This window comes from Nomascus leucogenys, chromosome 11 (assembly GCF_006542625.1).
Source record: "Nomascus leucogenys isolate Asia chromosome 11, Asia_NLE_v1, whole genome shotgun sequence".
NCBI classification, from domain to species: Eukaryota; Metazoa; Chordata; class Mammalia; order Primates; family Hylobatidae; genus Nomascus; species Nomascus leucogenys.
This window is the reverse complement of record NC_044391.1, coordinates 45,537,473-45,563,054: the sequence shown is the minus strand read 5'-3', so window position 1 is coordinate 45,563,054 and position 25,582 is coordinate 45,537,473. Positions and strand designations below refer to the sequence as shown.

At 47.7% G+C, this 25,582-nt stretch overlaps 1 protein-coding gene across 1 annotated transcript; it reads right to left on the bottom strand.

The window, feature by feature from the left end:
* Positions 1–202: 202 nt before the first annotated feature.
* WDR87 (WD repeat domain 87) lies at positions 203–25,532 on the bottom strand. The gene is made up of 6 exons (XM_030822248.1): positions 24,936–25,532; positions 14,391–14,511; positions 12,354–12,524; positions 8,802–11,680; positions 7,775–8,043; positions 203–6,491 (listed from the first exon to the last, which is right to left on the bottom strand). Exons 2-6 carry the CDS (start codon positions 14,463–14,465, stop codon positions 1,081–1,083), a joined length of 8,805 nt encoding a protein of 2,934 aa, XP_030678108.1. The 5' UTR covers positions 14,466–14,511; positions 24,936–25,532; the 3' UTR covers positions 203–1,080.
* Between the last annotated feature and the right edge of the window lie 50 nt (positions 25,533–25,582).

The window sequence follows — 25,582 nt, the reverse complement described above, 5'->3', positions numbered from 1 at the left end:
CCTGGGCGACAGAGTGAGACTCCAACCCCCCCACAAAAAAAAAAAATTTTATAGAGATGAGGTTTCACCATGTTGCCCAGGCTGGTCTCAAACTCCAGGGCTCAAACGATCCTCCCACCTTGGCCTCCCAAAGTGCTGCGATTACAGGCATCAGTCACCATGCCTAGCCTAAACTTTTTTTTTTTTTTTTTTGCTTTAACTTCAGATGGCCTCACCCCTTAGTGCCATCCAGTGATGAAGTCACCAGGTGGAGGTGGTACTGGCTAAAACTTGAAGATTATTCCTTCACTCTGAGAATCTCCTCAACATCCACCATTCCTGCTATCTGGAACTCAAGTCATCAGCATGCAGAACTACAATCAGAAAAATAGAGTCAGCCCCACTGTAGGCCCCCAAATACTAAGGGACAAAATGTTGCATCTTCTGATTCTAAAGCCCATTCTTTTTCCACTATATCAATACCTCTCAAATTCATGCCAAATGTACATTAGTTTTTGTGTCTGGTACTTTCCTTCTTAGAGTGCTTGGGGAGGATGGTGGGAAGGAATGAAGAGGACAAGGACAGACTCGTCTGCCTCAATACATCCACACAGTGGGCACCACTGTCTTTTGGGAAGCTTCCCCCTCTCTCAGGAGTACGTGAGCAAGTTGTTTCCCTGGCTACCTTCCTGGGGAACCAAAGTTTGCGGGGAAAGAACACATCAAAGTGCTTGTTGCAAACACGAACCTCCTCTTTATTCCACATATAGAAGCTGTGTTTCCAGAGCTGGGAAAGGGCTTCGACCTGGCCCTACTTCTGTGTGGGCCTGGAGATGAAGGTCTAGGGCCGGGCATGGTGGCTCACGCCTGTAATCCCAGCTACTTGGGAGGCTGAGGCATGAGACTTGCTTGAACCCGGGAGCGGAGGTTGCGGTGAGCTGAGATCACCTCATTGCACTCCAGCCTGGGCAACAAGAGTGAAACACCGTCTAAAAAAAAAAAAAAAAAAAGAGAGAGAGAGAGAGATGAAGGTCTAGATCCTGGTAACCAGGCCTTTCTCCAGTTGGCAATGAAAAGTCCCAACCTCCAGTCAGTCCCAAATTAGAGAGTGGGAGCAACGGTGTGTGTCAGTGCCTTGGTGAGATGAAGATCAGCTTCAGGCAGGCTCTTCCAGGCAAGTTCTAAGATCCCGTACCGGGCAATGCCCACGGGAAGAATGGTGCGCACACAATTCTGCCACAGGAGGGGTACTACACCCTGGAACTCTTGAGGACTTCTAGGAGTATGAGAACCGCCACAAAACAGGCAGCAGAATAGCCGTTCCCCAGGAACTAGCTCTGTGGCTTTTAGGGCCTCTTCGTAGATGATCTCTTGGGGTTGAGGTTTCTCTCTCATTAGCAGCTCCTGAAGCAGCTTCTGGATTCTGGGGGACTTAAGTTGGTACAGGTCCATGAGCTGAGAGAACTGTTCCATCCAAGCAGTGCTGTCTTTTGGATATCGCTGCCGCAGCATCCGCAAAACATGGTACAGTGCCACAAATGTCTCCCACAAAGGCAACTCTTCCTTTTTTTTAGAAATGGACGATGTCTTCTTCTCTAACTTGGGCAATTTGGGAAACCTGCGTTCATCTTTAAAATCCCAGAAGTCCTTTTGAAACATCAGTGCCAGGGTTTGTTTTTCCACAGAGGCATGGGCACTTGGAAAAATGTCTCTTGTGGCAGGATAAAAGTATTGCATTTCCATCTCCTTGTGAGCAATGGATACCTGCTGTGCCCTCTCACTTCTGTAAGGTTCTCCTAGAAGATGCCAATTTTTAGCTCTTGGGTCTGGAATCCTCTTGGTAGCTAATGGGGACTTTTGTGTGGGGACAGCCAAAGGTTTTGGCCAGCTCTCCTTTTCCTTTGCTTTTATAGGAGGAATCACTTTCAGGTATTTTGGACTCATGGACTTTCTACTGGGTTTTGAGATCCTTGTGCCTTGTGACTCTAGGGCCTGTCTGTGATGGTACACGATGGCTTCAAGTTTGGCCAGATGCAGCCATTCTAAGTTTCCCTTTGAGGCGAGGTCTTTGAGCAGCTGGCACAGTCTATGGAAACCATCCCTGGAAAGCTGTTCTCCCGCTTCCATTCGTTCTAGGACATGGCGGATCCACTCTACATCTGAGAGGCTTACGTCTGCATGTTGTTCCTTAGCTGGGATTTGGGAGAGAGGTAACTGTACCTCAGTCTGTCCCATCACAGGTGGATGCTGCAAAAACCACTTCCACCAGGCACCTAGTGCTTTGTGTTGGAGTTCCTCAGCTTCCACGGTCCTCCTTAATATGTGGGACATAAATGGGGTCTTTAAGTCCTGTGCTTGGGACTCCAAAACTGTACCCAAAACATGTGGAGGTATGGGTTCATATTTTCCCATCACTTCTCTTTCTTTATCCATTGTCCCCGAGAATTTCCTGGGTATTTCAAATACGGTGGCCTTTTTATCTTCCCAGGATATTTGTTTCTCTGGCACTGGCACTGGTGTTTTCTCTTTCATCTCCAGAGCTGTTGACATCAGTTTCTTCAAAGGGCTTTTTAGAACTCCTAGTCTTATAGCTCTGCCTTTGACATGAGGAACTCCTCTTAAAATGGAAAGGACTCTTTCCCTTCCTCTTAGGCTCTTTCTTCTTTGTTCTTGTAACTTAAATTGTTTTTCTTTTTTTACGATCTCTTTTTCCCTGTCCACCTCTTCTTCCAATGAGCAGCTCTCCTCTTCCTCTTCCTCATCACTCAAACTTTCTGTCTCTTCCTCACTCATAATTTCTTCTTTCTCCTCAAACACTTCTTCCTTCTCCTGAACTTCCTCCTTCTTCTTTTCCTTTTTTTCCTTCTTCTTCTCCTCTTCCTCTTCTTTCTCCACTTGCTTCTCCTCCCCTTCCTCCTCCTCCCTTTCCTCCTCCTCCCTTTCCTCCTCTTCCTCCCTTTCCTCCTCCTCCCTTTCCTCCTCTTCCTCCCTTTCCTCCTCTTCCTCCCTTTCCTCCTCCTCCTCGGAAGACAAACTCTCTTGCTTTTCTAGTTCATCTAACAGGCTTTCCATTTCTTCAGAAAAATGCTCTTCACTTTCCACTTCATCCACTTGACTGGAAAACTTTTCCTTTGGTTTGTCAACTCTCTTGGCCTCTTTCCTCTTTCTCCACCTTCGTTTAAGGAATGGGATTACCTCTTCTTCTTCTGTTCCTCCTTCCTCTTCATCATCCAGTATGACTTCTGAATGCTCTCTGGCCAATTTTCTCTCTTCCTCAGTCATTTTTTCTTCTTTGTTTATCATTCTTCTCATTTCCTTGGCCAGTCTTATCTGCTTCCGAGCCAGTTTCTTCTCATCTATAGTCAGTTCTGATGGTTTTTCAGAAAAATCCCACTCTTTGATGCCCAGCTTACTCTGTTCTATACTCAATCCGCTCTCCTTAACAAAGAGTGCCCTCTTTATCTTTGTCATTTTTATTTCTTCCTGTGTTAGTTTCCTTTCATCCCTGGTTAGTTTTTGAAGTGCCTTTAAGATTTTGTTCAGTTTTGCTGGTTCCTTGGAAAGGCTCTCCTTTTTTTTAATCAACTTCCTTGAAGCCTTGGCTAACTTTCTTTGCCCCTGGACAAATATTCTCTGTCCTCTAGTAAATTCCAGTTTTGCTTTGGCAATTTCGCTTTCCTCCATGGCCAATATCCTGTCTTCATGTAGCAGTATCTTCTCCTCTAGTGACAATTTTCTCTCAAATAGTTCTTGTTCAACTTTAGTCATTTTCCTTTGTCTAGAAGTTTCTGGAGTCTCTCCCTTAGACAGTGTTTCCTTTCCCTCAACCAGTCTCATCTTCTCCTTGGCCAGTCTTTTAATTTCCAGGTTCAATGCCTTTTCTTCCTTAGCAATATCCAACTCTCCTCTGAGCCATTTCTTTCCTTGGACCATTGCCTTCTCCAGAGCTAATTTCATTTTTTCCTGGGCCAATTTCTCCTGTTTCTCGGCCAGACTATCCTCTACTTGGACCAATTTTTTCTCTGTTTCAGCCAGTTTCTCCTTCTTCTTGATCACGGTCTCCTTTTCCTGTGTCAGCTTCTCCTCTACCTGAGCCAGTATCTTCTTGAACATTCCCAATTTGTTCTTTACTTGCACTAATTGCTTTCTGCTGCGGGTGAGTCTTTCTCTGTTATAGAGTAGGTTCTCTTTCCTCTGAGCCAATTTTTCCTTCTCCTGGGCCAGATTCTTCTTTTCCTGAGCCAGATTCTTCTGGTACACTATCATCTTGTTCTTTGTGAGTTCTTCCATGCTGTTGGTCCATCTTTCCCTTTTCTGGGCCAGTTTTATCTTCTTCTCAATCAATTGCTCCCTTTTCCGTCCCAGTCTTTCCTCTTCCTCAGGCATTTTTTCCTTGTGCTGGGCCAGTTTCTCCTCTTCCTGGATCAGCAACTCTTCTTCCTGGGCCAGTTTTGTCTCTTCTTCAGACAGGTTCTCCCTTTGCCAGGCCAATGCCTCCTCTTCCTCAGCCAGTTTCTTCTTTTCCTCAACGGGTTTCTCCTCTTCCTGATTCAGTTCCTCTTCTTTCCAAGACAGTTCTTCCATGTCCCATTCCAGTTCCTCCATTTCCTGGGCCAGCTCCTTGTCTTGCCAGTCCAGATTTTGTTCCCTCTGGGCCAGTTCTTCCACTTTCTGGACCGATATGTTTTTCACCTCAGCCAGTTTCCCTCCTTTCTTTGCTAGTTTCTCTTCTTCTCTAGCCACTTTCTCCCATTTCTTGGCCAGTTTCTTCCTTTTCTGGGCCAATTTCTCCGCCTCCTGGCTTAGCTTCTCCCCTCTTTGGGCCAGTGTTTCCTCTTTCTGGGCAAACTTACCCTCTGCCTGGGCCATTTCCCTGTCATCCTGGGTTATTTTCACATACGCCTGGGCCAGTTTTCTCTCTTCCTGGGCCAACTGTCTCTCTTCTTGTGCAAGTTTCTCTTCTTCTTGTGCTAATTTCCTCTCTTCTTGCGCTCGCTTTTTTTCAGTTCGGGCTCGTTTCCTGTGTATTCTGGCCCATTTGTGTTCTTCTTGGATCTGTCTCTGCTCTTCTGTGACCTGCTGTTCTTTTTCTTCCCCCTCCCGAGACACTTCTTCCTCCAGAGTCACTTCTTCCTCCAAAGTCACTTCTTCCTCCAAAGTCACTTCTTCCTCATCCTTGTATTGTTGCTCCTTGGACTTAGATGATAACATATTTTCCCAGACTTGTTTCCACTCCTCCCATTTCAGCTTCTTGTCCTCCTGAAGCATTTCCTCCTCTGGGGATAGCTTCTCTCCAGCCTGATGTAGTATCTCCTCTTCCTGAAGAAGCCTCTTCTCCCATTCTTCCTTCCATGCCTTCCAGGATTTCCTTGTCTCACCATGGACCTGTTTCCACTCATCCCAGGACTTTTTCCAGTCCTGCCAAGATGGTGTCCTCTCAGTCATAACCGGTTTTCCTTCTTGTTTGACCACTTTCTCCTCTAGTATGGCCATTTCCTCCACTTCCTCACTCATATCCCTCTCTTCTTTGGTCATTTCCCTCTTTATTTTTCCTACTTTTCTTTCCTTCTGGACAGCTTTCCTCTCTTGCTTTGGTGAGGTTTTCTTCTCTTCTTTCTTTGATATTTCTTTTCCCTTGGTTACATTACCTGGTTCTAAAAAAATAACTTTCTTTTTCATGCCCTTTTTCAAAATCACTTGGCTTTCCTCCGAGCCTGGCATGTCTCTTGCTTTCTTTTGTGCTTGTTCTTCTTCCCTTGGCATCACTTCCTTGTGTCTCATCACCTCTTGGGTCACACCTTGTATCATGTCCTCTCTAATTGCTCCTTCCTGGATAAAAATTGGTTTCTCCTCTGGCGGGACTACATCCCAATCAAGGTCCTCAAGCAGAACCTTGCTTTCTTTCTTCAATAGGGGGCAGATCTCCTGAAAGAGTTCCCAGCTGGGCTGCCTATCTACCAGCGTCTCCTGAGCAAATGTCACTAGCTCAGTGTTTAGATTTTCTGACATTTTTGTTTGGGAACCAGATATCCTCAGGGTCATAAGACGACATAGATCGTCCCTCCATGATGAGCCATCTCCAGCGGTTGACCTGCGGCCAGATATTCCAGAGGCTCCCCGCCCTTGGATTTTAACCTTTTTAGTAACTGGCTGTTCCATTATAGGAGGTGTAGTTTCCTCAGTTATAACTTTGGCTTCTTTTCCCTTCTTCTTGTGCTTCTTTTTGAGTTTCTGAGCTGTTACTTTCTTGTCTCTTTTGTCACGTATTTTCCGCAGCCTCTTCAGGGTCAATGCAATGTGATCCTTCGAGATATCTTTCTCTTGAGAATCAACATCTTTTGAGAGCTTTATTACACTGGTGCTTGAAGACCATTTGGAATGGACGGATGCTTCCTCCATCTCAACTGGTGCAGCCTCAGTCCCACTTTCATCCTCTAAGAGGCCTGGGTCTGTGCTCATCTGTTTAGAGTCTCTCTCTTTCGTCTTCTTGAGACCTCGCAACCATTTTCGGCCTGCAGGAAAAATCGAGAGATGGAGGTAAGCAAAGTATGGGAAGCTAAATGAAACCCTTCCCAATATTAGGTGTGAGCTAAGAAGAACTGTCATAAAGAAGTAGCAACAGAGAGAGCTGAGGCCTTAAAAAAAAAAAGCATTCTCTTTGCTTTATTCCTAGCCCCCTACTCCTGCCAAATCCTAGAGAGCTAGGCCTTAGAGTCTTCCCGAGTTTGAGTAGATCCTTCCTTAGAAAGTCTTTTTTCTTTTCATTGCTTTCATAAAAATCAATTTTATTGAGGTATAATTTACATAGGATATACCTATTTTAAGCAAACAGTTTGATGAGTTTGAAAAATGTATACACTTTTGTAACTACTGCAGTCACAATCAGGATATAAGGCATTTCTATTATCCCCCTAAATTCCCTCCTATATAGTGGCCCAGCCAACATCTATCTACCCTTAACCCCTGGCCCTAGGCAACCGCTGATCTGCTTTCTGTGACTGTAGATTCATTTGCCTTTTTTAGGATTCCAAATAAATAGAATCATTAAAAAATGTGCTCTTTTGTGTCTGCTTTCTTTCAACAGTTTTTGAGATTCTTCCATGTTGTTGCATGTATCACTCTTTTTTATCACAGTAGTATTTCATTTTATGAATACACTATAATTTCCTTATCTATACACTTTAAAAAAAATTATACTTTAAGTTCTGGGATACATGTGCAAAACGTGCAGGTTTGTTACACAGGTATATAGGTGCCATGGTGGTTTGCTGCACCCATCAACCCATCATCTACATTAGGTATTTCTCCTAATGCTAGCCCTCCCTTAGTCCCTCACCTGAGAGTGTCTTTTCTATGATGAGATCTTTCCACTTATCTCTCTTCCCACCTGGTATCTCTCTCTCTCTCTTTTTTTTTTTTTTTTTGAGATGAAGTTCACTCTGTCACCCAGGCTGGAGTGCAGTGGCACCATCTCGGCTCACTGCAACCTCCACCTCCTGGGTTCAAGTGATTCTCCCACCTCAACCTCCCGAATAGTTAGGATTACAGGCACCCACCATCATGCCTGGCTAATTTTCGTGTTTTTAGTAGAGACGGGGTTTCACCATATTGGCCGGGCTGGTCTTGAGCTCCTGACCTCAAGTGATCCGCCCACCTCGGCATCCCAAAGTGCTGGGATTACAGGCATGAGCCATCATGTCCTGCCAGCCCACCTAGTATCTCTTGATCCACTTTAACCCTAACTACCCTGCCTCTTGGGGACCCTGAGGCACGGACCAGATTACCCCTTACATACTATGCTTTTTGACCCCTGCTCGGCCTCGTCTTTGGCCTTTGCTGGGCTTGACGGCCACTTCAGATTCTTCAGAAACTGTAGGAGGTTTCAGGGAGGATTTAAGTTCAGAAGGCTTTGAGACATCTAAAGAAAAAGCCGGCTTTTCATCTCTATGTGACAGGGTCAGGTTTTCATTCAATCTCTGCTCCACTTGAGTGGAAAGGATTTGGAGATCTGTGGCCCGCATCCCCAGCAGATGGTCCAGGGGTTCCTCCCCGATCATCTCCTGCCTATGAAAGTCAAAGGAGAAGAAGGACTATGTTGAGTCAGGAACAAAAGGGAGAATGGGAAGCAAAAAACTGTTGTGGAACAGGCAGGAGGCTTGGCAAAGTGGCCAAGAGAGATGGCATATGCAGAGGAAAATAATGGCTGAGACAAAAGAAACTATCTAGGAAGCCAAGATGGCAATGAATGGAGTGATCTGTATTGGAGGCTGTAGAAGCAGGAGAAAAGGATGAAAATGGAACTTGAAGAGGTAGCAGACACATAGGAAAAGCAATGGAGAAAGGGGTGAGCAGGCCAGGTATGGTGGCTCATGCCTGTACTCCTAGCACTTTGGGAGGCCAAGGTGGCAGGAAGATTGCTTGAGCCCAGGAGTTCGAGACCAGCCTCGGCAATATAGTGAGACTCTGTCTCTACAAACAATTAGCCAATGTGGTGGTGTATGCTTGTAGCCCCAGCTACTCAGAAGGCTACGGCAGGAGAGTTGCTTGAGCCTGGGAAGCAGAGGTTGTAGTGAGCCAAGATCGCACCACTACACTCCAGCCTGGGCAACAGAGTAAGACCCTGTCTCAAAAAAAGAAGGAAGAGGAGGAGGAAGAGGAGTGAACAGTCAGGGGATTGTCAAGGATAGTCATCTAGGAGTGAGCAAAGGCTATGAGAAAGGAGAAACATCAGGGAGAATTAGTGAACAAGGATGAAGAAATAGCAAAGGAAAGGAGGGGGAAATGGGGAATGGGGTGAAGCATTGAGGGAAGCACAAACTTACTGCATCTCCCGAAAAGTCTCTTGTTTCTGGATCAGCTGTAAGAGTGAGGTCCTAGAGTGGATTCCAATCTCAGCCATGAGGCTTAGGGTCTTGATCCTCACTCTTTCATCCTTGTCCATTAATCCTTGAGCCAGAGGCATGGCAAAAAGATGAGTAATCATTCCTAGACGCTTCAGCCCTTCCCAAGCTAGTTCTCGGATCAGCGGGTTGGAATTGGTTGTATCATCCAGTAGCCGCTGGGCTGTCTCAGAGCGTAGGGCTGGAGACACCTGATAAGAGGCAAAGATTTGCCCTAGTGCACCAACACAGCACTGGTACTTCAGCAAGGAAGCATGGACCATAATATTGAGCATTGTCTCAATCATGCTATTGATGGTTATTTCACTCATCTTTCTTCCCAGCCAACTTCGGTTTGCTCCATCTGTAAGGACACTGTAGGTTACATCCTTGGAAAGTCTCATTTCTAGGAAGTCTTTATCCTCCTCCTTCTTCTTTGGATATTCTATATTACTTATAGCTCTTACCCTGCTGTGCCAGAAAAAGAATTCTTGAGACTTGTCCCATTCCAGCTCCCGCTGGGGTGCATGCAGGTTGCACTGTAGGTATACTGGGGTGCCCTCTGGCCAAAGACGGGCACGAATCACCGAATTGGGGATATAGCAATCAGGGGCAAAAAGCCATTCCCGCCCATGACCAAAGTAGTATCGCAATATCTGATAGGGGTTGAGTCCATCCCAGCTAGTCAGTTGTAGCTGGGGAGGAAGCACATAATGGCGTTGGTAACGTTTGCTCATCTGCATCCAATCTTCCATGTCCTGCAAAGAATAATGCATGGAGGAACGCAGTAACACTGGGCTCCCTTCCTCATCTTCTTCTATCACATGTGGCACAGAATGGTCAAAGGCAATGCCCCGGTTGTTGACAAGGTTCTCCAGACCCACTAATTTCTGTTGCGCTTGTCCAAGGTAGATGTACTTGGGCACAAACATGGTCTCAAAGGAGAAGAAGAAGCTTGGTATGAAAGGCTTAGGGACTTCCAGTACTTCATCTGATATGCTCATAAAGGAAAGGTGAGTCAACAGGGCTGGGGGAAGCAATTTTAAACAGGACACTAGGTAAAGACTCTGGTTAAAAGTCACAAGCAGGTCACCCCGGTCATTTGCAAAACAGAGTGGGCCAAAGTGCAGTGATGAGTCCAGAATGGCTATGAGTCTGCCACGGAAGTCCCAGATCCGAACAGAGCCATCGGCAGAACCTGTGACGAAAAGACTCAAGGAGAGGCAGACATCAAAGGATGTGATGGCACACAGGTGCAGAGGCAGTGTTTCTATGAATTTCAAGCCATTCTGTGACCCAGAGGACAGAAAATCATGGAACTTCCAGAGACGCAGGCAGTTTGTCTCTGTGATGGCACCCACAGACTTGGGCAAGAGTATCAGATGTGTTAGGTGGCAGCTGCTGAGAATGCTGGCGAGAGGCCGCAGTTGTACTTTGACCCCATCAAGCACAGCTTCTGACAGGTGCACATAGTCATCCATTCCATAGGAACAGAGCAGAGAGTTTCCTTGACCACCAAAAATCCCTCCAGACAGCGTGGAGAGTGCCAGTACGGCGCCAAAGTGCATGAATTTTTCTAATCGAGCACAGCTGTGCTGGGAGAGCACTCTTATCACACCACTCTGGTGCCCAGAGAATATCATTCCCTCTAGACCCCGCCCCAAGTTGAAATGCCCATAAGCCAGGCATTGTACAAAGTCCTGAGAATTTGGTGAGGTGCCTAAGAGATACTTGGCTGGGCAAGGGCAGCGGGTTGTGTCAAATACCAGAACCTCTGAGCTGCCTGTTGCTACAAAGAGCTCCTCTTTACCTGGGTCGTAGGCCCAATCCACAGCCCGGTCCAGGATTGAGAAGGGCCAGGTGATAACAAGAAGGTCCCCTGTTACTGGGGACACAAAGCGCAACAAGCCATCCTCGGTGGTACACAGGATCCGGAACCAGTTATTTCCACAGTAGACCCGACGCAACTGCTGGGGAGCAGAGCCACAGACATTGAAGAGGCTGTAGAAGCAGGGCAGGCGGCGCAAGGAAAAACTATGAGCAGTTTGGCAGAAGAAAGTAATGCTGTCAATAAACTGGAGCCGGTACAGCTCCTCGCCAAGCTCTAGCCGCCGAAGCAGGCTCCCTGAAGTCAGGTTCCACTCCTTGATTAGGCTGTCACTACCAGCTGTTAGCAGGGTGTGGGCCTCTGGTCGGCTGCGGATACAGATCACTCCTGATTGATGGGCCTGGAAACTGTGGAGTGGATGGCCCTGCTGGAGGCTCCAAACTTGAATTTCTCCAGCTTGGTTTCCAGCATAGAGAAAGCCCTGATCGAAACAGGTGAAGCAGCAGGTGATGGAAGAGCCGCTGCTGGTGGACGTGAACCTCTTTACCTCTCCCAGCTGGCCCTTGCCCTGGCGCATAAGGACCCTCACCACCGTCTCACACAGGGCCAGGAAGGAGCCACTGGGACCATTCAGCACGATATCCTGGACAAGCTCATCACCTGGCATGGAGACCATGTGAGCTATTTGGAGGCCCGTGCCACCTCGCTCAATGACCCAGGTCACCACTGCCCCCAGGATGCCAGACAGAAGCATCTTCATTTCCGGGTCATAGCAGAGGCAGCTGATGTTGAAGCGGCAGGGCACTTTACTCAGGGGTTTGAATGCCTGAAAGTGGTCCCCAAAGAGTCGCAGGATCAGGTCACCACAGTAGACCACGAGGATATGAAAGGAACCTGTATGGACCATGGACTGGATGGGTGGCAGTCGTTCAGTCATGGAGAATGTTCTTTTCTCAACCAGGTCCTCAGTTTTGCTCTTCATCCATACTACAGCCTAGAAGAGAATAAGAAGGAAACTACCTATGCCGGGCGAGGTGGTTCATGCCTGTAATCCCAGCACTTTGGGAGGCCGAGGCAGGTGGATCACCTGAGGTCAGGAGTTTGAGACCAGCCTGGCCAACATGGTGAAACCCCATCTCTACTAAAAATACAAAAATTAGCTGGGTGTGGTGGCAGCACCTGTAATCCCAGCTACTCGGGAGGCTGAGGCAGGAGAATCGCTTGAATTCGGGAGGCAAAGGCTGCAGTGAGCCAAGATTGGGCCACTGAACTCCAGCCTGGGTGACAGAGCGAGACTCCATCTCAAAAAAAAAAAAGATGAAACTGCCTAGAGCTGATGGTAGGGCAGAATATTCCCTTATTTCCCCATGTTATGTGTTAAGGAGGAATTGGAGGACTCTAGAGTGATTTTATCCCTTGGTGATGGGAATTGGAAATACGGTAGAGGCAGGAATCCTAGGACCCTTTTCCTAACCTTGGTTTACTTCGGGGGAACCATACAACCTACTCAACATGGGGACTATAATTGGAGAAAGGATGAGGAGAGGTTTCTGGTTCCAGACTACATTCATTCATGGGGAATATCTTCCTTTGTCAATCTGGGCTAACAGCTATATGGGCATGGCTCTTGGAGAATGGACCAAGAAGGGGAAGAAAGGCAGTCTTACTTGTGTTTCTTTTGTGCTTGATGTCACCCAAGAGAGGGAGGCGAAGAAGTGGGCATCACTGAAGTAATAGCATACACACGGCATATTTTGAGGATAGCGAGACTCTTTGAACAGTATCTGGGACCGGTCGCTCAGCACAACTAGGGAATTCTTTGGGTCTTCTGAAGGTTCCTGGAGAGAGGCGTGGCATAAAGTAAGAGGCCAGGGCACAGAAGCACTAAATATATTCTCGCACAAGTCACAATTGGAGCAGTTCACAAAGTCATGCCTCCCACCCGAAGGACCTACTCCTGTTAAACTCACACGTGCATAACTTATCACCTGTGGCACAGCTATACTTCACAAGCATGTAACGAATCCCCCAATGCATGAGGGAACACAACCCTGCAGAGCCTCTGTGTGCAAATTTTATAGTGTGAACACAGGGAAAAATGATGTTCTTTTCAACATGAAGTTAGCCACGCCTGCCCTCTAATGGATGGAGTCTCACTGTGTTGCCCAGGCTGGAATGCAGTAGCGTGATCTCAGCTCACTGCAACCTCCACCTCCCAGGTTCAAGCGATTCTCCTGCTTTAGCCTCTCAAGTAGCTGGGACTACAGGCACATGCCAGCAGGCCCTGCTAATTTTTTGTATTTTTAGTAGAGATGGAGTTTCACCATGTTGGCCACGCTGGTCTCGAACTCCAGACCTCAGGTGATCCGCCTGCCTCGGCCTCCCAAAGTACTGGGATTACGGGCATGAGCTACTGCGTCTGGCCCCCTCTAACATTCTTGCTTGTGTCTAGAAGGTACATGTACCATAAAAGACACAATATTTAACAGAATAGTCAGGCAAGTACATCACCTTACACCCACATGGAATATGACAGAGTCTCCCAAAGTCAGTGCAGCTCTGGGTTACTGAAGCTTAAAGCTGCACTAAGTGAGACTCTTGGAACACCCTATCTGGCCTTTAAATTTGACAGAGGGCAAGCATTTATACAATATATATATTATCCCACGGTGATAGAGCATGTGCTATGAAACGTGCATCTGGGATCCTGTTTTTTGTTTTGTTTTGTTTTGTTTTGTTTTGAGACAGGATCTCGCTGTGTGGCCCCAGGCTGGAGTGCAGTGGCCTGATTTCGGCTCATTGCAACCTTTGCCTCCCGGGTTCCAAGTGATTCTCCTGCCTCAGCCTCCCAAGTAGCTGAAACTACAGGCACGGGCTACCACACCCGGCTAATACTTTGTATTTTTAGTAGAGACGGGATTTCACCATGTTGCCCAGCGTGGTCTTGAACTCCTGAGCTCAAGTGATCTGCCTACCTCGGCCTCGCAAAGTGCTGAGATTACAGGCATGAGCCACCACGCCTGGCCCTGGGATCCTTGTATGCAGAGCCAACCACAGCAAAACTGAGCTTGGCAACTGTTCTCTCTGGTGCCTCCTCCCCTGTTTTGTTTTTTTTGGTAGCTAATTATGGATTTTCTCTCTCAGCCAGGTGCGGTGGCTCATGCCTGTGATCCCAGCACTTTAGGAGGCCGAGGCAGGCAGATTGCCTGAGCTCAGGAGTTCACGACCAGCTTGGGCAACATGGTGAAACCCCGTCTCTACTAAAAATACAAAAAATTAGCTGGGCGTGGTGGCATGCGCCTGTAGTCCCAGCTACTTGGGAGGCTGAGGCAGGAGAATTGCTTGAACCTGGGAGGCTGAGGTTGCAGTGAGCTGAGATCATGCCACTGCACTCCAGCCTGGGCGACAGAACGAGACTGTGTCTCAAAATAAATAAAATAAAATAATAGAAAAACTCTCCAGAAGGTCAGTTCCTCTTACAATCCTCCAGAGTGTCCACTTTCCACTATCAAAATATCTTTGCGAGAAGTCTGTGACTCATGGAAATTGATGGCCTACCTCCTGCTAAGGTGGTGACTGTCTTTATAGTATACCCTGTTTGCTTCCTGTTCTCAAGGACAATCTGTGGCTCTTCTGAAATGCTCATGACTGTAAGACAGGTAGCAGCCAACCTATAATATGTTTATGTCCTACATATACATTACCTTGCTTTTATTTATGGTGTCATTTAGGAGGAGTTTTAAATCTTTCCACAGGGGAATGAGCCTGGGGGAAGACATCACCGTCAGACTCCCTTGGCCCTCCTGAGGACTGTTGCTTAAAAACCTGTGGGAATCCAAAAGAGCCCGGCTTAGTCACTGCCATTTTCCGAGGAGCTAGGAATCAGGAAGCAAGAACAATGAACTCATGTTTATTGAACACCTTCTGAAAGTCAGGAACTGTGCACAAGACATACCTTCTCATTTCATCCACTCTACAGCCCAGTAAGGTAAGCATTATCTCATTTTATAGATGAGAAAACTGAGGCTTGGAGAGAGCAAATGGGGAGTGAATCTTAGCGTGTTCCTATCATAACCCAGTAACATATATGGGTGAGAGAACCAGAGAAACCAAGAGAGGGGCTGGGAAAGAATACTCTCACAGGCAAATAATAGTCCTTCACATTTTGTGGTGTGTCCGGAGAGCATTTTGTGAAGACTGTGGGTTCTCAAAGTATGGTCCCTGGACCTCCTGAACCAGGATTCCTGGGGGTAAGTTTTATTTTATTTTATTTATTTATTTATCTATCTATTTTTGAGACAGAGTCTCGCTCTGTCACCCAGGCTGGAGTACAGTGGCCCAATCTTGGCTCACTGCAACCTCTGCCTCCCAGGTTCAAGCGATTCTCCTGCCTCAGCCTCTCGAGTAGCTGGGATTATAGGCACGTGCCACCACGCCCACCTAACTTTTGTATTTTTAGTAGAGATGCGGTTTCACCATGTTGGCCAGGCTGGTCTTGAACTCCTGACCTCAGGTGATCCACATGCCTCAGCCTCCCAAAGTGCTGGGATGACAGGCGTGAGCCACTGCGCCCCGCCACCTGGGTGTAAGTTTAAAAAAAAAAAATAAAGCCGGGCACAGTGGCTCATGCCTGTCATCCCAGCACTTTGGGAGGCCAAGACGGGCAGATCACGAGGTCAGGAGATCAAGACCATCCTGGCTAACACGGTGAAACCCCGTCTCTACTAAAAAATACAAAAAATGAGCCGGGTGTGGTGGTGGGCGCCTGTAGTCCCAGCTACTCAGGAGGCTGAGGCAGGAGAATGGCATGAACCGGGGAGGCAGAGTTTGCAGTGAGCCAAGATCGCGCCACTGCACTCCAGCCTGGATGACAGAGTGAGATTCCATCTCAAATAAATAAATAAATAAAAATTTAAAAATCAGGTGATCCTCCTGCCTCAGCCTTCCAAGTAGCTGGGACCACAGGCATGCACCACCATGCCTGGCTAACTTTTCAAACTTTTTTTTTTGTAGAGATGGGGTTTTGCTTTGTTGCCCAGGCTGGTCTTGAACTCCTGGGTTCCAGCTTTAGCCTCTCAAAGTGCTGGGAATACAGGTGTGAGCCACAACACCGACCTGTAGGTGTTAAAATGCATATTCCTGGGCTCCCCCCCAGGCCTACTGAATCAGAACCATGGAAGTGGGACCCAGGAACCTCCACTTGTAATTAACTCCCTGGGTGATTCTACTGACATTTCCTCCTGAAAAAGGAACTGGAGCTACGGGGCACCCAGGACTAAGAGTCAGCCCCAGCTAGCATGTATGGAGAGAAGATCCAGCCATTTGGCCTTGCAGGCTTCCCTGGCTGTGTAGAATCAGGTAGCTCCTTTTTTTTTTTTTTGAGACAGAGTTTCGCTCTTGTTGCCCAGCCTGGAGTGCAATGGCACAATCTTGGCTCACTGGAACCTCCGCCTCCTGGGTTCAAGTGATTATCCTGCCTCAGCCTCCTGTGTAGCTGGGATCACAGGTATGCACCACCACGCCCAGCTAATTTTGTATTTTTAGTACAGATGGGGTTTCACCATGTTGGCCAGGCTGGTCTCAAACTCCTGACCTCAGGTGATCCACCCACCTTGGCCTCCCAAAGTGCTGGGATTACAGGCGTGAGCCACCAAGCCCGGCCTCAGGTAGCTTTCTTACGGGAGGTACATCTGCTGTTCATTGTCCTCTTCCCCGTTCCCTTTTCTTTGGCCTTCATGAGGACAAACCTCTACTTTTCCTGGTTGTACAGTGAATTACTTTTAACATACCCCCTCTGTCAGGGAGTCTGTCACTACTGGTGGAACAATTGGCTAGTTTTTCCTCATTTGTAAAATGAAAATGCCACTGTTGCTTATGTTACAGGATTGTTGCAAAGATTAAATAGGATCATTTATGTGAAAACCCTTTTAAGCATACTCTGAAGTGACAGACACTTACGACTGCTGTTTGTAGGCTGGCCTAGTTCTCAGACAGGTGACCACTCTATTTCCTTCCAACTCATACTTTGTGCTTTTCAGCTGCTCTGGAAACATGACAGTTAAATTTACAGTCTGGCCAGCAGAGGGCAACGGAGGCCAACCTTGCCTGCCAGATGTAGAAGAACTTCATCCCTTTAGAGAAATGGTGGGAACTTGTTAGAAATGCAAATTATTGGGCCCCACCCCAGACCTACTCAATTGGAAATTCTGAGATTAAGGCCCATCAATGAATAATTGTTGTTGTTGCCCATCAATCTGAGATTAAGGCCCATCAATGAGTTGTTGTTGTTGTTGTTGTTTTGTTTTTAAGAGATAGGGTTTTGGCTTAGCAACCTGGCTCACGCCTGTAATCCCAGCACTTTGGGAGGTGGAGGAGGATAGATCACCTGAGGTCAAGAGTTCGAGACTAGCCTGGCTAATATGGTGAAACCCCGTCTCTGCTAAAAATACAAAAATTAGCTGGGCGTTGTGGCAGGCGCCTGTAATCCCAGCTACTCTGGACGCTGAGGCAGGAGAATCACTTGAACCCAGGAGGCAGAGGCTGCAGTAAGCCGAGATTGTACCACTACACTCCAGCCTGGGAAAGAGTGAGACTCAGTCTCAAAAAAAAAAAAAAAAAGAAAAGAAAAGAAAAAAAGAGACGAGGCTTTGCTCTGTTGCCCAGGCTGTACTGCAGTGGCACCATCATAGCTCACTGCAGCTTTGAACTCCAGAGCTCAAGTGATCCTCCCACTTCAGCCTCCCACGTGCTAGGACTACAGGCATGTGCCACCACACCTGGCTAATTTTTGTTTCTTTGTTTTGTTTTTATAGAGACAGGGTCTCACTATGTTGCCCAGGCTGGCCTTGAGCTCCTGGTCACAAGTGATTCTCCTACCTTGGCCTCCTAAAATGCTGGGATTTCAGGCATGAGCCACCATGCCTGGCCTATTTTGTTTTTTTTTTTGTTTCAATTTTTGTAGAGATGGGAGTCGGGGTGGGGTAGGGATGAGGGGGTGTCACTATGCTGTCCAGGCTGGTCTCTAACTCCTGGCCTCAAGCTTCGGCTTCCCAAAGCCTCAGCTTCCCAAAGTGCTGGCATTACAGGCATGAACCGTTGCACCTTGCTTCAACAATAACCAAAATGTGAAAAACACTGGTTTAGAGAATGGTTGGAATCCCAATTCATTTGCCCTGGGCTTCCTGAAGCAAGGTCAGCAGAACACACCTTCTGGTATGGCTAAGCCGAGGCTCTGTGTTGCCACAGAGACTTGCTCACTGGATTTGGGATGGGGGAAAACAGCAGGCAAAACTTACCATCATCATCTCACATGCATACAGTGGGTGAGAGCCCAGAGAAAAGCTTTCAACATCAATCATTTCGTTAGTTCTTGTAAGAATCCTGAGAGGCAGATATCATCATCTCCATTGTACAAAAGAGGAACATGAACTCAAAGAGGAAAAGGGATGTGTTTGAGTCTACAAAGGGCAGATCAAGACTAAGATCCACCAGGTACAGTGGCTCATACCTGTAATCCCAGCACTTTAAGAGGCCGAGGTGGGTGGATCACGAGGTCAGGAGTTCAAGAACCAGCCTGGCCAACATTGTGAAACCCTGTCTCTACTAAAAATACAAAAATTAGCCAGGCACGGTGATGGGTGCCTGTAACTCCAGCTACTCGGGAGGCTGAGGCAGGAGAATTGCTTGAACACGGGAGGCAGAGGTTGTAGTGAGCCGAGATCACGCCACTGCACTCTAGCCTCGGTGACAGAGAAAGACTCCGTCTCAAAAAAAAAAAAAAAAAAAAAAAAGACTAAGATCCAATCCACAGTTCAAGATTCTTCTACTATATCAGAGGAGGAAGAGGTTTTGCTGGCTGATGCTAGGAAGGCTCTCTGATCCACAAATCCACTCACAATGGGAACTTGGGACTGGCTGGCAGCACACACCATCCTGTCTCTTTCCACGCTCCCCAGACTGCATGCTGCCCTCCTGCGATAGCTGTCTCCATTCTGTTCCACTCAACCCTGCACTTGCTGCTCATTCTGAATGCCTTTCAGGCTCTAGTTGATCTGCTTCAGATCCTGCACAGCAGTGGAGGCCCCTGTGGGAGTTACCCCAGACCAAAGTGGGAGGCTCACGCGCTTGCGGCCAGAAGTTCAAGGCCAGCCTGGGCAACATAGTGAGACCCTGTCTCTACAAAAAAAAAAAAAAAAAAAATTAGCCAGGCATGGTGGCATGTGCCTGTGGTCCTAGCTATTTGGGAGGCTGAGGTGGGAGGATCACTTGAGCTCAGGAGGTTGAGGCTGCAGTCAGCTATGATAGCCCCACTGCTTGCCAGCCTGGGTGACAGAGCAAAATCCTGTCTTTAAAAAAAAAAAAAGGCCAGGTGCAGTGGCTCACGCCTGTAATCCCAGCACTTTTGGAGGCTGAGGTGGGTGGATCATGAGGTCAGGAGTTCAAAACCAGCTTGGCCAACATGGTAAAACCCTGTCTCTACTAAAAATACAAAAATTAGCCAGGCATGGTGGCGGGTGCCTGTAATCCCAGCTACTCGGGAGCCTGAGGCAGAGAATTGCTTGAACCCAAGAAGCGGAAGTTGCAGTGAGCCGAGATTGCAGCACTGCATTCCAGCCTGGGCGATAGGGCGAGACTCCGTCTCAAAAACAAAACAAAACAAAAAACACCGAAACAAAAAACACCAAAACAAAACAAAAACACCAAACAACAACCACAACTCAGAGTTACCCCACTGGCCCCTTCTTGCGGCCCCGGAGCTGCTGAGAGAGTAGTCATTTGTAACAAATTTGCAGTCACTGCCATCACTTCCCATATTCCAAATAGCTCCACTGGGTCCCACTTCTCTTGACCGGCCTACAAAGAGCAAGTGGTTGGGACTATTTGGGAGAATATTTCTAGGTGATGAGTGAGAAGGAGGACTTTCAAACCCCAAATCTCTATGTTTATTTAATTTTATGTGTTGTTGTTGTTGTTGTTTTGAGACAGGGTCTTGCTCTGTTGCCCAGGCTGGAGTGCAGTGGTAGAGTCACAGTTCCCTGCAGCCTCAAACTCCTAGGCTCAACCTCAGCCTACCTAGTAGCTGGGACCACAGGCACACAGCCCCATGCCTGGCTAATTTTTTAAAAAACTTTTTGTAGATACAGGGTCTCCCTATGTTGCTTAGGTGGTCTCCAACTCCTGGGCTCAAGCGATCCACCTGCCTCAGCCTCCCAAAGTGCTGGGATTACAGGTATGAGCCACTGCACCTGGCCCTCTATGTTTATTTCCTTATTTATTTATTTGCCACTTTTTCCCACACCATAGACCAGTCTCCTTGGGTTAGCCTCAGAGGATGACATTCAACCCCCTAATCCCAGTACCTGTCCTTAAAAGCAAGTTTGTAGTGAGCTCCAGATGCTTTAATCCCAACAGTCTTGATTAATATCTTTTAATTCTTTTTTCTTTTTTCTTTTTTTTGAGACGGAGTCTCACTCTGTCGCCCAGGCTGGAGTGCCGTGGCACTATCTTGGCTCACTGCAACCCCCACTTCCGGAGTTCAAGCGATTCTCCTGCCTCAGCCTCCTGGGATTACAGGCATGCACCACCATGCCCAGCTAATTTTGTATTTTTTTTTTTTAGTAGAGACGGGGTTTTACCATGTTGGCCAGGCTGGTCTCGAACTTCTGACCTCAGGTCATCCGCCCGCCTCAATCTCCCAAAGTGCTGGGATTACAGGCGTAAGCCACCATGCCCGGCTGACTTGTTTAATATCTTAACGCAAAGATAGTCTAATGAGAGAATTCAAGCTCTGTGGCTAATTTAGCGTGAGGGGTATTTGGGACCAACGAATGTTATTCCTGCTGACTGTGGAGACAAACCAGGTCCATGACCGGGTGTTGACACTGGAACTATACTCCTTTTCTTAGCACCAGTCCACTGTAAGTTACCGTGTTAGTACCTGAGGAAAGGCAAACCTCCCACGAGTTTTGTCTTGTTAAAGAGAGTTGACTCTAGGGGGCGCTGCACTCCACAACACGGTCAGGCCCCTGGGCTCCCTTTGGCACACTTGTTGGCTCCAATGAGCTCTGTTACAGGTGTGTGTGAGGGGATCCAGGCAGGTTTCTTGCTCCCTAGAGCTTACAGTCATCAAAGAAGAGATATAAAATGGATTACACTGGGAAATTCTAGGTGATGGGTTATATTATCCTTTAGAACTTTTCTGCAACTTTTAATTTTCTCAAATTAAATTGCAAATTAAATTCAGTTTTAAGAAGGAAAAGTATGAAGTGCTTTGAGTACATATAATGAGGAGACCTGGCCACCCAAAAGGAAGGTGATGAGTGCACCACACTGTGAGACAGGGCCCTGCATGGATTATATAACCTTGCAGGTGGTCTCACATTTGGGCACAGGGGTGCAGAAAGTCCAGCTGGTATCAGAAGGGCCTAATTAGTTGACTGTAAAGTCAGAGGGGCAACCTAGGCTTACTTGGTTCTTTGAATGACATTACTGATAAGGAGCCCAAGTTTGTCCCCAGGGCCTGGGAGTGCTACTCTGGCCTTCAGGTGGCTGCATAGCTAGGGCTGGGGGTGGAATGCATTTAACTTTCTTAATGGGAAGAAATAATTTTCCAGGCTGACATACATTAACAGGGTGGGCTAGTTTCTGTTGGATGGAAGAGTTACGCTGGATCTCTGAGAAGTAATGACAGTATCCAGGATTAATTAGGTTGTAAAGTAGTAACCAGGCGTTTTACATATCTTTTAATTCTTATGTATTTATTTTGAGACAGGGCCTCAGTCTGTCACCCAGGCTGGAGTGCAGTGGCACGATCACGGCTCACTGCAGCCTCAACCTCTCTGGCTCAAGTGATCCTCCTGCCTTAGCCTCCTGAGTAGTTGGGACTACAGGCTAGTGCTACCACACCTGGCTAATTTTTGTACTTTTTGTAGAGATGGGGTTTCACCACGTTGCCCAGGCTGGTCTCAAACTCCTGGCCTCAAAGAATCCATTTGCCTCACCCTCCCAAAGTGTTGGGATTACAGGTGTCAGCCACTGCACCCAGCCAATTTGGTTTAATTCTTACAACTTTTCTAACGACTTAGCTATTATACTCCCTGTAATTAAACAACTTTTTTTGTTTGTTTTGTTTTGAGTTGGAGTCTCACTCTGTCGCCCAGGCTGGAGTGCAGTGGCGCCATCTCGGCTCACTGCAAGCTCTGCCTCCCAGGTTCACACCATTCTTCTGCCTCAGCCTCCCGAGTAGCTGGGACTACAGGCACCCGCCACCATGCCCGGCTAATCTTTTGTATTTTTAGTAGAGACCGTGTTTCACCATGTTAGCCAGGATGGTCTCGATCTCCTGACCTCGTGATCCACCTGCCTCGGCCTCCCAAGGTGGTGGGATTACAGGCATGAGCCACTGCGCCCGACCATTAAACAACTTTTAAAAATGGACATGTGTAGCCGGGCGCCTGTAGTCCGAGCTGCACGGAGAGGCTGAGGCAGGAGAATGGCGTGAACCCGGGAGGCGGAGCTTGCAGTGAGCCGAGATTGCGCCACTGCACTCCAGCCTGGGAGACAGCGAGACTCCGTCTCAAAAAAAAAAAAAAAAAAAAAGGACATGGTAAAATATGAAAATGTACTAAGGAGCAGATAAGGGAAAAAAAGTCACCTTTTCACACCTGACCATCTGTCCTTCTGCTTCCCCTTCCCAGAAGTAACTCTGGTTGTGCCTTTCTTTTGTGTGTGTGTGTGTGTGTGTGTGTGTGTGCTTTTTTTTTTTTTTTTTTTGAGGTGGCGTCTCTGTCTGTCGCCAGGCTGGAGTGCAGTGGCGCGATCTTGGCTCACTGCAACTTCTGCCTCCTGAGTTCAAGTGATTCTTGAGCCTCAGCCTCCCTAGTAGCTGGGATTACAGGCGTGTGCCACCACACCCAGCTAATTTTTTGTATTTTTAACAGAGATGTCGTTTCGCCATTTTGGCCAGGCTGGTCTCAAACTCCTGACCTCAAGTGATCCGCCCACCTCCCAAAATGCTGGGATTACAGGTGTGAGCCACTGCACCTGGCCTTTCTTGTGTGTTTCTAAAGGTGTTCTGTACATACGCAAGCACATATATTAAAATATATATATATTTTTTTGAGACGGAGTCTTGCTGTGTTGCCCAGGGTGGAGTGCAGTGGCGCCATCTTAGCTCACTGCAAGCTCCGCCTCCCAGGTTCATGCCATTCTCCTGCCTCAGTCTCCCGAGTAGCTGGGACTACAGGTGCCCGCCACCATGCCCGGCTAATTTTTTCTATTTTTTAGCAGAGACGGGTTTTCACCCTGTTAGCCAGGATGGTCTCAATCTCCTGATCTCATGATCCACCCGCTTTGGCCTCCCAAAGTGCTTGGGATTACAGGCGTGAGCCACTGTGCCCGGCCAAAAATATTTTTCTTATGCAAGTGATAATATACTATATACACTGTTATTCACCTTTTTTTCTCTTAATGTACCTTTAAGATTAATACATATTAATACATATAACTCTGTTTCATTTCCCAACAGTTACTAGCTGCAGGGTATTCCACTGTGTGGCTGAACTATCATTTATTTATCCAAATTTCTATTAATGGACATTCGGTAGTTTCCAACCTTTTGCTACTGCAGCTAATGCCACAAATGAATATCTTTGTTAGTGCCTCATAACATTTTAATTTTATTTGATTTTAATTAACTTAAATTGTAGAACTGAGGCCAGGCATGGTGGCTCACGCCTGTAATCCCAGCACTTTGGGAGACCGAGGCTGGTGGATCACATCAGGAGATCGAGACCATCCTGGCCAACATGGTGAAACCCAGTCTCTACTAAAAATACAAAAATTAGCTGGGTGTGATGGCACGTGCCTGTAATCTCAGCTACTCGGGAGGCTGAGGCAGGAGAATCACTTGAACCAGGAAGTCGGAGGTTGCAGGGAGCCGAGGTGGCGCCACTGCACTCCAGCCTGGCGACAGAGTGGGACTCTGTCTCAAAAAAAAAAAAAAAAAAAATGTAGAACTGAAGCAATGAAAACATTTTTCCATTAACCTAACTTGGAATAATATTTTGGATATATTTGGGTTAAATAAAGTATTAAAATTAATTTCATAGCTGGGTGAGATGGCTCATGCCTATAATCCCAGCACTTTGGGAGGCTGAGGTAGGAAGATGTCTTGAGGCCAGGAGTTCAATACCAGCCTGGGCAACATAGCAAGAAAAAAAAGTAAGTAAATAATAATGATAAACAAAATGAATTTTACCTGTTTATGTAAAATTTAAAATTGCACATGTGGCTTGCATTACGCATAAAAACACACACATATATAATTTTCTTTTTTTTTAAAGAGGGTTCTGCTCTGTCGCCCAAGCTGGAGGGCAGTGGTGCAATCATGGTTCTCTGCAGTCTCAAACTCCTGGGCTTAAGCAATACTCAGCCTCTTGAATAGCTGGGACTATGGCCACGTGCCACCACGCCTAGCTAGTTTTTTAGGTTTAGTAGAGATAGGGTCTTGCTATGTTACCTGGCCAACTCCTGGCCTTAAGTGATCCTCCTGCCTCGGTGGCTCAAAGTGCAGGGTATATTTCTCTTAGCGAGTATTGCTCTACATTGTCGTAGTCTGGTGGTGGCCTGATATCCCTACTGGACTGAAAGCTTCCTGAAGGTAGGACTCCAGTCTGTCTGGATTTCTCTTGTGTCTCCATAATCACCCAACCTGACATGCAATAGGTGCTTAATCCATTTTAGTTGAATGAGTGGAAAAATGTGCTCTCCCAGGAAGAAACATATGCTTCCCAGCTTCAGGTGTTAGTGAACATCTTCCTAGAAGGCAGGCTGAGGCGGAAAGGGTATTGACTCCGGCTTCTCCACCAGAGGACCTTACAATTCTAGTCAATTCCCTCGGTAACTGTTATGGAGGAGTGGCAATATACATTAAAAAAGGAGTGTGTGTTGCGGGGTATTCCGCTGCTTGGTTATGTCACCAGGTGGATTAAATTTGGACAAAATTTCCCAAGGTGTAGTTACTCTACAAACACTAGTTACCCTCAGGAATGTGCGATCAACAAAAGAATGCAAGATAACAAGGCCCCTAGGCAGCCCCTGGGTCTTGTGGTTCCCGTCAAAGGCAGAGCTCTGGAGCCGCCTACGCCCGGCAGAGGCGACTACACTTGGGGCCCTTCACCCTCGGGCCTCCTGCCCGGCGGGGGGAAGGCAGGGCGTCTCCGTCTCAAAGCATGGGCTGCGCCTGTTACCTGCGACAGGACTCCCGACAAGGGACGGGTACGGCGTGTGCACTCAGCAGCTCCTAGAGCTAGGGGCAGCGACTAAGAAGCTACCTGGCGGATGCTGCGAGAGGACTCCGCCCACAGAACCGTTGGTCCCCAACCCCGCAGCCGGCGGACTCCCCGAGGCCAGGGGTCTGAACGCGCGTGCGCATGGGCGCGAGCCCGGCGCGAGAACGCGCGCGCGCGCGCTCGAAAGAAAAAAAAAAAAATCCTCTCCGCGGGGGCCCGCGGCAATTTAGGCCGGGGTCTGCCGGTGACCGCGCGTGCGCGAGCGTGCATCGACGCCCTCCTCCACCGCCCCCTCCGCTGGGGTTCTAGCGCACTGCTCCGCTTTCCCCGCTTCTGCCCGGCTAGCGTCCTAGGGGTAAGTGACTCGAGCCTGGCAAAGAGTGAGGGAGAGGTTCCGCCGAATGAAGGGAGGAGGTAGTTGGGGCTAGGAGAAAGGAGAAACCGCCCCGGCGGAGCGAAGAGCGCGGCTCTCGAGCTGGAGTCTGCAGGAGACACACCTCCCTCCCTCACGCCCCTCGGGGCTGCGGAAGTGCTCTAGAGACTGGAGCTGCACGAAGGCGACCAGTGGACTACGGTTCCTAGGAGGCAGCGCGGCGGTGCGCCTA

Excerpts from the sequence above, each read along its gene's own strand:
- WDR87 (XM_030822248.1), bottom strand. The coding sequence starts at position 14,465 with ATGTCTTCCCCCAGGCTCATTCCCCTGTGGAAAGATTTAAAACTCCTC. Across the intron at positions 11,681-12,353 it reads CAAGCACAAAAGAAACACAA|GCTGTAGTATGGATGAAGAG; the intron begins GTAAGACTGCCT and ends ATTCTCTTCTAG. Across the intron at positions 8,044-8,801 it reads GAGACTTTTCGGGAGATGCA|GCAGGAGATGATCGGGGAGG; the intron begins GTAAGTTTGTGC and ends TGACTTTCATAG.